Here is a 15248-nt window from a genome sequence, read left to right on the forward strand (position 1 = left end):
TAAAATTCCGAAATTCTAAATTTGCACCTTATACTTTATTTTTTCATTATTTCAGATTTTATATGATCGGATATTTAATAAAAATTGCCGAAAGTTGCTTTATGATACGTGATAATAGGACAAATTAATGATTATGGAAGAGCATCCCTGATTATGTAAACGGATGGCTGATTGGCTCGATAGAAAAGGGTTTCCCCGTCCCATGAACCAATCAGATATTCTGTTTTATAATAGTTAGTCTAGCACGTGGAGCAGAACCTAATGCAAGGATGGAGACAGCGAAGCCTACGAAATTTATTAGATTGCTAGCAAAGCGTTTAGTATCTAATGGTATAAACTCTTTAGATTTAGATAGACAACATATTTAATATAATTTTGTGTCGACCACTGGCTATCTGTTCACCTGTTCACAGGGTGTTGTTGACACTGTCACTGAGTATGACTTGGTTAGAAGATAGTTCGGGTCCGGGGTCGATGGGAATTTTGTATTTAATAGCAATGTCAACAAGACCTTATGACATGACCGAAATTAACAGATTCAGAATCCCTTGTCTGCAGTATTGTTCCGAGACAAAATGTCATGGAAGCGGTAGTGGAAATTGTCCCAGAAAAGTTTGTGCTCATTGATTGACCCTTTCATTTTTCAAGAATTTTGTGATTTAAGTATACAAGAAGGTTTTTCTTGGTAGTAAATATATAACATGAAACATTAGCCCGGAAGAGCTTCTCTTATGATAGAATATATGAAAAATACCACAGTGGACAGGGAATAGATTTAACAAAAACGTGCAATAAGAAACAAAATGCACATCAAAGTTGAAACTAAAATATACATGTATATTGCTAGAAACATGCAGGAAATAACATGCTTCTAAGACTTAAGTTATAAAGTTCCATCAAATAAAATCACACTTAACTTCTTCAGTATTTGAATTGGAAGTTCAAGTTGAAATCAAAGGAATGGGCAATATCTGTCAAATCCAGGTTTAGTACTTTTACCTCCGCCTACTTCAGAACTGATGTCAAGTCTCCTATGAAAGTTTTGGTGGTATATTTGAATTGAGATGGGATTGAGGTTCAAAGGATGTTGTAAATTCTGGACATGGGGAGATTCCTAAGAGAATGTTATGAAGCTGTAGTTGTGTGATCTGTGATTAAACTTTTGTTAATGTTAATCGGTGGTCGGGTGGTGCAGTGGATAGATAGCACATTCACCTTTCACCAAGGTATGGGGTCACCTGCCCGACCACGTGGGTTTTCTCTGGGTACTCCGGTTTCCTCCCACATTTGGACCCTACGCACGTTTACATCTGGGCTAACAAGAATGATTAATATAAGTTGAAATAACATGATTGTTGTAAAATAAATATAGTTTTATTTAACTGTATTCTTTACATAATTTTAACCTGCATTGAATTAAAAACCATTTCTTTCCAGGCTGTGTGAAAGACACCCACAACCTTAAGCCAAGAAGACTACTGAAGGAAGCTGTAGCTAGCTTACCAGAAGGAACTATAAAAGATACTGTTAACAAAAGATTTGGATTTTATGTAAAGAAATTGAAATTGTAAGCTCTTTTGTAACATTGAATATACATATTACCTTGAATTTTAAGAAACAGTGGCTAAATTTACCGTGCCACAATCTTTCAGAAGAATTGTGATTAAAATTGAACTTTGAAGTCATAAAATTTCAAGTTTATTGATATGAAAAGATTTACACAATACTATGTATTTAACAGGGTCAAATGTAATGTCTACAAAAAATGTGTAATTAATTTACATCACATGGTTTGCTGAATGACCTAGCTTTTAATTCACTTATGAAGTAGCATAAACGGAAAATGATCGTAATAGCAGAAGGAGCATGCAAAACTTTGACAAGGAAAATTTTGTCATTTTAAAGGGGCCCATTGGGCATGATAGACATGCAAATCTTCATTTTTTTTTACAGAACGTAAGAAATAAACTTTTATTCCTTTTTGTTTTATATCTTTTACATGTTTCACACCCAAGTGTGGTGTAATGGAAAGAATACCTTTTGCTATGTAAGAAAAACAAGAAATGTAAGTTTTATCCTGCTGATAAGAAAAAAGAGCAAACATTAATGGCAAAATGCAAGGTATCTTTTTTGTATATTTGATCTAATAATTTGAAATTTGCTTCTAAGGCAATTTTTGGATGTTGTGTAAGCATGGTCTACATTTCTCTTGAAAAATGTACAACCAAGATATTTTGTAAATATTTTCACATCGTTAAATTTGATGTTCTATTAACACACTTTCACATCGTTGGTATTATGTTCTGAAATAAGAATGAGATCGTAATTTTTTTTTTTTTTTTTTTTTCAGATCTATTTTTGAGCAACATAAGAGAAAAGTTTCAGCAGAACCACATAAAAAAGACAAGTTCCCCTATAACCTGTATACAAAGAAAAAACATTGTGTCACTGGAACTATTGATGATGACCAGGTACAACAAACATGTAAGCGTTTACTCTCAAACATAAAAAAAAATCTATAGCAACTGTGGTGATAGTATCACGCTGTTTCCAGATTTGGATAATGGTGTCTTGTTTATGAATCTAGATTAATACCTTCACTTTTTAGCCCACTACATCAGATAGTGTGGGCTGATTAAATTGTCCTTTGTCCGTCATCCATCCTTAAACAATTCTTTTTGTTACTACTTCTCAGAAAGTACTTAAGAGATTTTGTTTTCAAATATAATACGTAGATTCCCCATCGTCCATAGTTGTGCTTGTTTCATTTTAGGACTGATTGGGAAGCAAAATGGCTACCAGGCATTCATCTTGTATTTTGGAAGTTTAAGTTAATCTGTTTGTTACTGCTATTTCTCAAGAAGTACTTGACTGACTTTTTCGAATTTCCCTATGGTCCATAGTTGTTGATGTTTCATTTTGGGACTGATTGGGAAGACAAAATTATTGCCAGTCAGCCATCTTGGATTTTGACAGTTCAAGTTTGTTATCGCTATTTCTCAAGAAAAAACAACAATGACCTTAATTTGAAAAAAAATAAAAGCCAGCTATATATGCACAGATAAAGAAAATAAGAGAAATGAAGGACAAAAATCATACTTACATAGAATGAATGAAGATTGTACAATGATTGGTGCCAACATCTCCAGGATCTCTTGTTGGGGAAATACTCAATTCTAGTTATCCTCTTCCAACTGCCAGTATAGGGATATTAGGAGATAATTAAGTTGCCCACTACATGATCATAAGAGATGACTAATGTGGGGCCCCATACAGGGTCTAGGGGTTTCTTAACTTAGTTTAATCTGAACGCAGGTATATCTGCCTCTATATTCCGATCATAGTCCATATTTACCTGTATTTAATCATAATAAATAACAATGTTTTTGATGTGACGTCACTCCGATGTTGTTGTGAATCTCCTTTCATCACTTTCCCAAAATTTATCAATGCTTATTAAGATTTTAAACACCAATGTCACCGATGTCTCCACTATTACCTCTATAGAATAAGATGTGAGTTAAAGACAACGCAATCTTTCCTCGTATAAAATTCATTAATTCCTGGCAGTACAGTAATTTAGTCGCTCTCCGTTAGACATTTCTAGTTGTTCAATATCCTGTTGTTTGTGTGGTTTCCATACACATGCTCCATACTCTAGATGGGGTCGAACTAAAGCTTTAAACAGTAGGCAGAATGATTATCCAAGTATGTATATGTTCTTCTGATGGCTCCAAGTATTCGGTTTAATCTGTGCCCTCATCATGGGTACACCAAGGGGACCAACTCATCCTGCTGCCTCGGTCATTGCAATATGTGGGACATTTTTCTATTCTCTCTTTTCTATCTTTGTGTAGTCTTCAAAGGGGTTGCTGTTCAGCAAAAAGTGATATTATTTATTTGTGACAGGATGGATGCTGTCATGTCCAGATAATGAAATTTCAGTGAAATGACACTTTAAAAATGGTCCTCAAACAGCATTATAATCTTTAGAAGCCATTATTCACATGACCTTAGCTGTTGTGAAGTTTGGAAACCTCAATCAGTCCATCACTCGATCAATTCTTTGAGTTCGATTGTTTCCCCATGGTAGAATTGGGATATATTAAACAGACTCAAGATCACTTCAAATTGTTACTGAAATTTTGTGAAGAAGACTTGCTAAGTATGTATGTATACAGTAGATCATTGTTTTGTACAGATGGAACCTTGCTGTGTAGGAAGCTAGAAGAGGATCCTGTGGAAAAATTGGTTGGATTGCTAGCTGTAAGTTTTGTGTTGTGACTGTAGATATACAGACAAACTACTGGTAACAGTAAGTTGTGACAACAACAGATACTAGATAATTGTTACATGTAATTTCAGGGAGACAGATTTTCCTGTTATTTTTCTTTGTGGCCATATTTTAGCCAGTTGTCACATTAATTTGTTAATGCGCCAGTATTATTGTGATTCCAATCCACAGTATCCAGATTCTTACTTATTACTGAACAGTGAAGCTCCTGTTAATATATCGTGGGAAATACAAGGTGGAGGTAACCTAATGATTGTACTGCTTTAATTACAGAAAATTGATGAGGAGAACCAGGACTCTGTGCTACTTAACCTGACATGTGGGACCACTTCTTATCTTGGTCTTCTCAAAACGATGCATCTATACTATCTGTAAGTAGAGTTCACTCCCGTCTCCATTCTTCTTTTACCCATTTAAAAATACATACTGTATACTGGGAATTTCAGCCACAGTTTTACATTCACCTTTTTACCCAAGGTCAAATGAGTGCAAAAGTTCAGTGAAATGGTGTACAGGCGTAACTTTTAAATTGTTGAAGACATCTTGATAAAACATGTAGTATACCTAGGTATAACTTCTGGGTTAAGCAAACTGAAACTCTTTTTGTTGAAAATACAACACCTTTGGATTGCACAAATATACATGTAATTCAACACATGATCATGAGGTGATAACATTAGCGTTGTTTTAGCTGTTTCACATGGCAATGTTAAAAAATGTTCAGCCTAAAGTTTATAGCTGTCTATGCATACATGAATTTGGAAAATATAGTATGAATTTCATAAAAATTTAGAAAATATTCCTGGCTTTTTCCTATTCCTTGGTAGTACGAGGAATTCCAATGGAGAAGTATGTTAAATATTAAACCATCATTGACCATACATGGAAAGAAGTAATACTTTAGCTGATATATTAGTAAATTGTTATTTTGTACTACATGTGTTTAACTCTCTTCTTCAGTATTGTTCAACCAAAGTCGGAGAACACTATAAGAGATTATGGAGAGACGGGAAATGCAGAAGAGAGAAAAACAGATAAAAATGCCATGTAAGTAAATGTATTACAGATATGACTTTGACCTAAAACAAATTCAGTCAAATGGATAAAAATTCCTCAAAGCTGCATGTGCATTTAAATTTTGGAGGTTGAATTTCTATCCAAAATATATAAGCAGGAGAAACTGGTATTTTGTGAACAGACTGAAGGTCAGTGCCATCTTTTTATGCAAATATTCATTACACTTTTACTCTGAAATCTGACCAAGATTTATGCATAGAAAAACACTATTTTCAACAAAAACAGGTAGTCAGATTGTGCCTGGCTTTTCACTTAGACGATCCTGGTTCAATTCCCACTCTATCTGGTCCAAAAAAACTGATTAGTTCATGACTTGTTATATAAAAGTTTAACTCACAAATTTGTTTTCATCAGGCAATATCTTCATCCTTCAGAATCAAATATTGTTTATCAAGTAAATGAAAATAAAAAATGATTACACTGAGAGTTCTATGCAGTTTTATTTACGAGATATTCTTTGCACATGCTGTCTTTGTGAAAAGTGTTATGTATTCCCTTGTTGTCCTATAAATGTCTTACCACAGTGACTGATTATGCATAACTTCCACATCTGAGGTATGTACATGGTTTATGCTCTTATGATTAAGGCATTCTTGCCTATTGCCAAAAAAAAAATGGAAGGGAGATCATATTTGGTGAAAAATACCAAATTTTAGTAACCCCTGATTACACTATCTGTTTTACTGAACTTGGTTTGATGTTAAGTTATTTGTTTCTTTGCAGGTGTCGTACATTATGTGATAAAGTGAAACATTTCCTGTCTGTGTGCCATCTTCGATATTCTGCCATACAAAAGGTATTATGTTACACCTATTCTGTAGTAACACATTGCTAAGTACAAAGTCTACATCTATTTATCCAGTCTCGGTCCCCATCGAACCATGAAACATTGCTTCTCTAATTCTGTTTGTCCTCGGTTCCAGAGTCTAGTGTACCATAAAACATTGCCTCTGTAAAATTGTTTGTCCTCAGCCCCAGATTCAAATTATAATTTATTAGTCCATGACCCAAGGATCCAATATAAACAGGAAAGCATTGCCACCTACAAAAGTAACCTTGTTTAACCTACTACAGCCTCAGACTCCAGTACACAACAACACAGTAAGTACAAACAATTACTTTACAATCTATCTGTCCACAGCCCGAGGCTCCAGTGTACCCGTACAGCTATTCGGATCTTCTGTCCACCATTATGGCCGTGTTTTTTGACCTGTTTCTTTTATCCAACAGGTAAGTTCTCCATCATCGAATTTCCTTTGAACAATCTAGTTTTCTTAAATTGTCTCTAAATTTGATTTAAGTACCTGTTAATTAATTTCCCTTGAAATATGTCAGTTAGAATTTTGTGATAATTCCTAATTACTAAAGTATTATCAAGATGTAATTCTTTTTAACATTAAATTATGAGTTGTATACCTGTTTACCGCCATAAGAATATGAACAGGAATGTTTCTTTGATCTTTCATAGAAAGTCAAAGAAACAGGAGCAGGCATCCAGGCGATTATGTAATTTGGCTTGTTATCTGACGGAGGATAATCCCAGCTACCGACTGGACGTTCTAATACAGATGTCGAAGGTTCACACCGACACTGCCCTACTACTGCCCTATGTCAGGTATGTACCCTTGTCTGACGTAAGTTCTGGAGTAAAACCTTGTGTGCTGTTAGGGGTGGGCTCAACTCCTGGTGTCAGAGATTACCCGTGTTAGATCCCAAGGTTTTACGGTAGTTGGATAGAAAATGTTTATAAAGAATCATCCCAATTTGAAAGCATCCGTTGTCTGTGTCAAATTAAATGTAATATGTTTGTATGTGAAATAAAACAACAATACAGAGCAGTCGGAGAAATACCTTTGGGAATTGTCGAAGAAACTTTTGTGTTTAAAAAAGGGTAAATGAAAGACATAGTGACCTAATCAAAATTGGTCCTGCGAGTATACCCAAGGATTCATGTATAATATGATATACATATGTAGTATTATTGATCCAGTAATTATTTGAGTTATTGCTCTTTGTGTATTTAGTAAAACTGGAGTCTTGGCCCTTGAAACTTTAAATTTCTGCTCTGTGACTCTAACTTAACCGTTTGTTGGATATTTTGTAATCTGGCGTAGTGAAAGTACGTCATATGTAGATATGCATGAAGAAAGGAATTTGCGATTCAACTATCTTTCACTGAGTTATGGCCCTTGAAACTTAATTTCTGTTCCAGAAACTTTGCAAGTGCATCTCCTCCTTAACTGTTGGTTGCATAAAGGAAGGGATTTGTGATTTGAATATTATATCCCCTGCAAACAAAGTTTGAGGTGGTGTACTATATACAAATCACCTTGTCCATCCGTCTGTCTGTCTGTCTGTCTGTCTGTCTTAGTAGGGATATTTCTTTGTAAGTGTTCAAATTTTCTATAGTTGTATTTAGTTTAAATAAGTTTTCATCAGCAGGTGCTACTTGTTTTAGTGGTACCCTAATTTACCTTTGTATCAGTTTATAATGTAGTTCCAGAAGATGCTTTTACCAGCTTTTAGCAATGATGACAGGGTTTGTCATTTCTTGTTCTGATCAGCTAGATATAATTATATGTCAGTTTTCCCCCTACCTCTTTCATGATTAGTTCTGGTTAAGTGATTTTACAGTATTCCGTGTTGGTGGGCAACTCATGATCACTACTACTAAAATACTTGTGTTATTTGTGTGTTTTGAGGAAGCTCTCTACAATTGAACTGTTTGTGTGATATTGTGTGGGTTAGTTAGATTATTCAGTACCTGTGCAGTATTGTGTTTAGATAGTTTACCTGGTACTAAGTATCATGATGAGCTTATATGGTGTTGCTTTTTCCATCATCCATCAACATTTGCTGCAAACAACCTCTTCTCTCTACTGAGCTGATTTCAGCTGAACTGTACTAGTATCATGCTAGCCCATATGGATCAGAACTTAACAAATAAAGCAGCTGACTCTCCTAGGATCTGAATGTTGGGGTCAAAGGATGTCAGACCAACATATTTACATGCAATGACGTCTCCTCCCGACTTACTGGGCAGGTTTTAACCATCAATTATTCCTATTAGGAGTCTCTTTACTGTGTGTTGGTAGGAGAAGCTTTGAGAAGAAGCCAGATACTGGTGACTTCCACCACTACCTGAAATATGTGTTGGCCCTGCGCACTGTCTGTGACATCACTGATGAAAAGGACGAATCTGGTGAAATCAACACTCTGAAGCGACAGGCAAGTTTTTGTCATATCTGGCAATGATATCTGTTCTTATAGCTTGTAAATTTGTTAAATTCTTCATAGTGTAATAATCAAAATACCAGTCCTCAAGAGTAACAAAATATCTTATCGTTCTACAGACCAGTAAGACTGTACCCGCCCCCAAACATTTCCTGGATTGGTTGGAGGAGATTAATGAGGACATCCTTGATGAAATGCCGGTGGAAGACAGGCGCTTCAAGAGATCACAGGTCACCAAGTTCATCCTGGAGGAGGCAGATGATAAGCTGTTGTCTCTGCTGGCTGATGTAAGTACATATTACACGTCCTTCTCGTTTTCAGGCAACCAAGTATCCATTCTTGATTTGTCACTTTCATTTTTTGTAGCTGTTGGGCTAGAATTAAATTAGAAAAAACTGTGTTCTCAACACTGACACATAGATAATCTGTTATCCTGTACGATAATAAAGTATCCTGAATGGTTTGGTATCTCGTATGATATTCAGGTATTCTGGTGTCCTACACAATAAGTCGGTACTCCATGTGATGATTTGGTAACCTGCTCGGTAATCTGGTAACCTGTACACTAATCTGGTTACCTGTACACTAATCTGATAACCTGTACACTAATCTGGTAACCTGCTCTGTAATCTGGTAACCTGTACACTAATCTGGTAACCTGTACACTAATCTGGTAACCTAAATGACAATCTGGTATCCTATGAGATTGTCTGGTACCTGTTCGGTGATCTGACATTATTAACATTCATTAGTATTATAAAAAATGAAATAAAATAAATCATCTCTAACTTCTATTTCAGCTGATGTTGTTTTCAATATAGATTTTTATTCACAAAGAGACTAGTTGAAAACCCGAGGGGTCAGAATCGAATGATCCAGCAGAATATCCTGTATTCCTATTTAGCAGAAACACCATTCAATTTCAGCTGTCTTAATTAACCTGACCTCAGGGCTCAACGTTAAGTTCAGAGTGTTGTTTCTTGATGTGCTGTGAAACTCCAACAATGAAACATGTACTGGAGAGAATAACTTGAAAGATATTTTGCTACCTTGTTTCATCTATTCTGAAATTACTCATAACATGTTTCAGACGTTGACAAATGGCAATGAGGAGACGGAGGATCAAGTTTCAAAAAAGAAAAAGAAGGCCACAAAGAAGAACAAAAAAACAGATGAAGAATCCAAAGAGGTAAAAAAATGACAGAAATTTATGTCAGAAAGGCTGCTATTCCGTCTTTTCATATTGCAGAGTTATCCGCTCTTGTGAGAAGGTATTGATTGTTACGTCATTTGTTTGTGAGAGTAACGTCATCAATTTTTGAGAAAACAACGTAATTTTCTTACACAAACCAATGACATAACAATCAATACCTGCTCACAAGAGAAGATATCTCTGCAATACGCAAAGACGGAATATATAATACACTGTAGTAGGTCACCAGTCAGATGTCAAATACTACTGTATATTGGGAACACCAGTCATATGTCAAATACATGTACTACTGTATATCGGGAAAGTTTCACCTTTTTCGTCCTCCTTAATTAGGGCGAATTTATCATTACAGCAAACTTTCGTATGAGTAGCAATTAAATGTGAAGGGTGAATACAATATTGGGCGAAAATAGATTTTACAGTTGAAGGGCAAAAATTTGACTGGGCGAAAATTTACATGGTATACAGTATAACTGTAGCACTAGCGTATTAATGTTTCCTAAACAGCCCTTGATATGACATAGTGTCGCATAATTAAACTGTTGGTAGACCCAAGTGTAGCGATATTGGTTATTTATTTGTATTGATTGTGTTTAAAAAGCCAATCATGTTAATCTCATTGCCACAATGCAAAATGTTTTACAGGTCTTTGAGGGTAAATCTGAGGGTAATATCTAAATCTACAAATCTTAAAAGTAACAAGAATCAGGATAAAAGTAAAGATATTAACTTATGGTTTAAAGAAACAAATGTGAAATACTTACTAAAAATGGACACTAACTAGTCAGTCAAAAGTAAGAAAGAAGAAAGAATTTCGACTTTAGTAAAAATAGAAAATCAGCCATGTAAAACTGGTGATAATGTTGGCAAGCCCTACAGATCCAGTGTACCTCATGTTGATATCAATCTTCAGAAATGACACAAGCACTCTATGGTTGTTTTATAGATGGCAGAGGAAGATGGCACACCAGACTCTGAGCTGTTCTTCTTAGACACTGGTGGCAATAACGAGGTAAGGTTACTCTGACTGATAAACCTACAGAATTAACATTAGTGTCCGTCACCATGACTGACGATCTAAACACGGATGTTGTCATTATATATGAAGTGTATATCACTGTATTCTGTTCACTACAGTTTGGATCAGGTCAATGTATGGTACCCTCAAAGCACGCTCCTAGTCTTGATCTAAAACAGTGAATAGATTAGGTAATAGATGCTGGCCCCAAGCACCTGTTGTTAAGATTGGTCTTTGTAAATGACACAAGGTCTGTGTGGTTATTTTGTAGATGACTGAGCAAGAAAACCTTTCGGACTCTGAGCTATTCTTCCTAGACACAGGTCGCAGTAAGAAGGTAAGGATTGTTTCCCTAACTGAGAATCTTTAACTTCAATTATTGTTAGTTTCGGTCAACATCAAGGCAAATTATAGTTGTTATTGAGCAAACACAACAAGTCGTAGAGGGTATATAGGGATCTGCTAATACATACATTATGTGTCCTTAATGATGCTATCTCTCTATAGACTTTTCCTATCCAATTGCCATGAAATTTCTTGAACAAAGGTTCGATTTGGCACTTTGGGGTCAAAAACAAGGTCACTGTTGCTATAAATAGAATTTTGGTGCCATTGCTCTACAGACTTAATTTCATTTCTGCTTGTCATGGAACTTTGATGTAATGTTCACGAAAGTCTTTTCTTATACATGTTTCATGTTAACAACATAAGGTGATCAACAAGGTCACTGTTACTTTAAATAGAATCTTGGCATCTTGGCATATTTGTGAAATAGCACAGTGGATAGCACACCCGCCTTTCACCAAGACAGCCGGGGCTTTATTCTCCAATCAGACATGAAATTGGATCATCTGCCCGACCCCGTGGGTTTTCTGGGGCTATGCTGGTTTCCTCCCACATTAAGACCCTCTGTGTACTTCCATCTGGGCCTACAAGAGTGAATAATATAAGTTATAGAAACTTGTTTCATAACTGTTGTAAAATATATACAGTTTATATTATTGCGAAATGTAGGAACAAGTCAATTGTAGAAAGTGTGTCTCTCAACACATCCTTTCCAGGTCATTGTTATTGAAATGTCAAATCTTCATTTGTTTCATTACTTAAGGATCGAGATACAAAAATGGAGAATCAAGTTCTGCAAAAGAAGGTTAAGGCATCAAAAACGAAAAAGAAAGAACCCAAGGAGGTAAATACATGACCTTAAGTATGAACCGTTATAATGTAAAATATTAACGGTACTAATATTTGCATAATTTCAATGTGTTGCTTTATTTATACAACTGATTTTGTCTTTAGTAATGACTTATATCAAACTGTTCAAAATGATTTGATGATAATAACCATATTGACAGATATCAAATGATGAACTATTACTAAATTTACTGTCGCACAACACATTTAATACCCTCATTTCAAAGGTCAAATCACTATTATTTCTTTATTGATGCTATCAGGCTCCTGCTACAGAAACAGAGGATCAAGTTGTAAAGAAGAAGAAGAAAAAGGCAAAGAAGGAAAAGAAAGAATTAAAAGAGGTAAAACCCTGGCATAGAGATAATATCAGGAGGGCTGTCACAGTTCAGTATTACCACACTTGTTATCTCCTTGCATCAAAGTCGTGGAGGGATGTAGAGTTCTGTTTATACCGTGAGGCACGGTAGTCTAGTGGTAGGACGCTGGGCTCATGACTGAAGGGTTGTGGGTTCGAGTCATGTCATGGCACTGTGTTGTATACTTGGACAAGATACTTTACTCCGCTTGTTCCAGTCTACTCAGCTGTACGTGGTTGGGCAGTGCTAGAATTGTAGAATGCTAGCTGTGAGCGCCGAAATGGCAGCACCGGCTGTATGCTCCCCATGGAGTTGAGAAAGATATTGGCTGGTTGCAAAGCCCCTAGAAACACGGATAATAATTTTTAAACCGCTTTGAGACGACCTACGAACTAGGTTGTGATAAAGCGGTATATAAGAACCACCAATTATACATTAATACCTGTAGTCACTTATTGTGATAAAGCGATACATAAGAACCTCCAATTATACATTAATACCTGTTTTCACTTGTTGTGATAAAGCGGTACCTAAGAACCTCCAATTATACATTAATACCTGTAGCCACTCATTGTGATAAAGCGGTACATAAGAACCTCCAATTATACATTAATACCTGTTTTCACTTATTGTGATAAAGCGGTATATAAGAACCACCAATTATACATTAATGCCTGTAGTCACTTATTGTGATAAAGCGGTACATAAGAACCTCCAATTATACATTAATACCTGTTTTCACTTATTGTGATAAAGCGGTATATAAGAACCACCAATTACACATTAATATCTGTATTCACTTGTTGTGATAAAGCGGTATATAAGAACCTCCAATTATACATTAATACCTGTTTTCACTTATTGTGATAAAGCGGTACATAAGAACCTCCAATTATACATTAATACCTGTTTTCACTTATTGTGATAAAGCGGTACATAAGAACCTCCAATTATACATTAATACCTGTAGTCACTTATTGTGATAAAGCGGTATATAAGAACCTCCAATTATACATTAATACCTGTAGTCACTTATTGTGATAAAGCAGTACATAACCTCGAATTATACATTAATACCTGTAGTCACTTATTGTGATAAAGCGGTATATAAGAACCACCAATTATACATTAATACCTGTAGTCACTTGTTGTGATAAAGCGGTACCTAAGAACCTCCAATTACACATTAATACCTGTAGTCACTTATTGTGATAAAGCGGTACATAAGAACCTCCAATTATACATTAATACCTGTAGTCACTTATTGTCTTCACTCCAGGGACTTTATTCGATTAAATCCAAAGATGCAAGCCAATGATTTTTTCTGAAGCCCAAGTTGAGGCAAATGTAAATGTGTTAGGAATTTGTTAAAGAAAATAGAAATGTGTACATATGCAATTATATTTATACACGTCTTTGTAATAACTTCTAGTAGCTAAATAGTGTCACTAGAACTGTCATTACCTTCACTTCACAGCTAAATAGTGTCACTAGAACTGTCATTACCTTCACTTTACAGCTAAATAGTGTCACTAGAGCTGTCATTACCTTCACTTCACAGCTAAATAGTGTCACTAGAACTGTCATTACCTTCACTTCACAGCTAAATAGTGTCACTAGAACTGTCATTACCTTCACTTCACAGCTAAATAGTGTCACTAGAACTGTCATTACCTTCACTTCACAGCTAAATAGTGTCACTAGAACTGTCATTACCTTCACTTCACAGCTAAATAGTGTCACTAGAACTGTCATTACCTTCACTTCACAGCTAAATAGTGTCACTAGAACTGTCATTACCTTCACTTCACAGCTAAATAGTGTCACTAGAACTGTCATTACCTTCACTTCACAGCTAAATAGTGTCACTAGAACTGTCATTACCTTCACTTCACAGCTAAATAGTGTCACTAGAACTGTCATTACCTTCACTTCACAGCTAAATAGTGTCACTAGAACTGTCATTACCTTCACTTCAATGTTATTACAAAGTCAAACCACTACACTGTATTTTCACTACTTCAGGATCAAGTTACAAAAACAGAGGATCAAGATACAAAAACAGAGGATCCAGTTTCAAAAACAGAGGATCCAGTTTCAAAAAAGAAAAAGAAGAAGAAGAAACAAAAAGAGTCAAAAGAGGTAAATACATGAGATTGCATTCATATTAACCCCAAATTGATGTGAAATGACTTGTTTAGGGGGTCTATTTGAATAGTATCTGTACTGTCAACTTCAATACCAGGTGAAATGGCCTACTATAAACTCAACAATACCTTGTCAGGGTCAAAGTTTAACTGTATTACAATGAAGAATTTGTACTGAGGTAAAAACAGTCTCAACAGTGTTGTGTAGACAGGCCCTATGGAACTGTCTGTGAAAATGACTCCTCCTAAATAGTTGTCTTTGGAACCGACACAAACTGCATGGTTATTTTGTAGGCAATTGAGCTAGAAGAAAGACAAGACTCTCAGCTGTTCTTCCTAGACACTGTTGGCGGTAAACAGAAACAGGTAGGCATGGTTACCATCTAATCTGAACCCAGAGTATATTAGTATTGATTGTTACCATGACTTGTACTCTTAATCAGATATTTTTATCATTAGCTCACCTGGTATGTCTGTCCATCTAGCTTGATATCCTGAGTAAAATCAACTGATCACCTTGGCTCACATTCAAAGTCACATGTCAAATATGTAAAGCAATTCAAATAATTTCTTTAAGAACCACAAGGCATGGGGACATTCTGAAGAACAAAATAGTCAGTGAGTCCATATTTGTGCTGTAGCTTGATGGGGAGAATTTTTGATCTGATAAATGACCTTGACCCAATTAAAATTTATAATTATCAAATATGAG

The 15248-nt window shown here is 35.5% G+C and overlaps 1 protein-coding gene across 2 annotated transcripts in view; it reads left to right on the top strand.

Annotated features, from left to right (window-relative positions):
• Window positions 1–245: 245 nt before the first annotated feature.
• The window catches only part of LOC110448132 (probable serine/threonine-protein kinase kinX), a 28029-nt gene continuing 13026 nt past the window's right edge, over window positions 246–15248 (top strand). For both annotated transcript variants that reach the window (XM_021494199.1, XM_021494200.1), the window contains exons 1-18: window positions 246–330; window positions 1438–1567; window positions 2351–2484; window positions 4202–4266; window positions 4568–4665; window positions 5255–5341; window positions 6095–6167; window positions 6513–6601; window positions 6840–6986; window positions 8467–8599; window positions 8725–8892; window positions 9696–9794; window positions 10765–10830; window positions 11108–11173; window positions 11945–12025; window positions 12294–12374; window positions 14415–14531; window positions 14831–14902. In XM_021494199.1, coding sequence (XP_021349874.1) covers window positions 270–330; window positions 1438–1567; window positions 2351–2484; window positions 4202–4266; window positions 4568–4665; window positions 5255–5341; window positions 6095–6167; window positions 6513–6601; window positions 6840–6986; window positions 8467–8599; window positions 8725–8892; window positions 9696–9794; window positions 10765–10830; window positions 11108–11173; window positions 11945–12025; window positions 12294–12374; window positions 14415–14531; window positions 14831–14902 — 1767 coding nt within the window. In that variant the 5' untranslated portion in view covers window positions 246–269. The remainder of the gene's footprint in view (window positions 331–1437; window positions 1568–2350; window positions 2485–4201; window positions 4267–4567; window positions 4666–5254; window positions 5342–6094; window positions 6168–6512; window positions 6602–6839; window positions 6987–8466; window positions 8600–8724; window positions 8893–9695; window positions 9795–10764; window positions 10831–11107; window positions 11174–11944; window positions 12026–12293; window positions 12375–14414; window positions 14532–14830; window positions 14903–15248) is intronic.

Source organism: Mizuhopecten yessoensis, unplaced genomic scaffold (assembly GCF_002113885.1).
Source record: "Mizuhopecten yessoensis strain PY_sf001 unplaced genomic scaffold, ASM211388v2 scaffold3853, whole genome shotgun sequence".
In the NCBI taxonomy this organism is placed as follows: domain Eukaryota; kingdom Metazoa; phylum Mollusca; class Bivalvia; order Pectinida; family Pectinidae; genus Mizuhopecten; species Mizuhopecten yessoensis.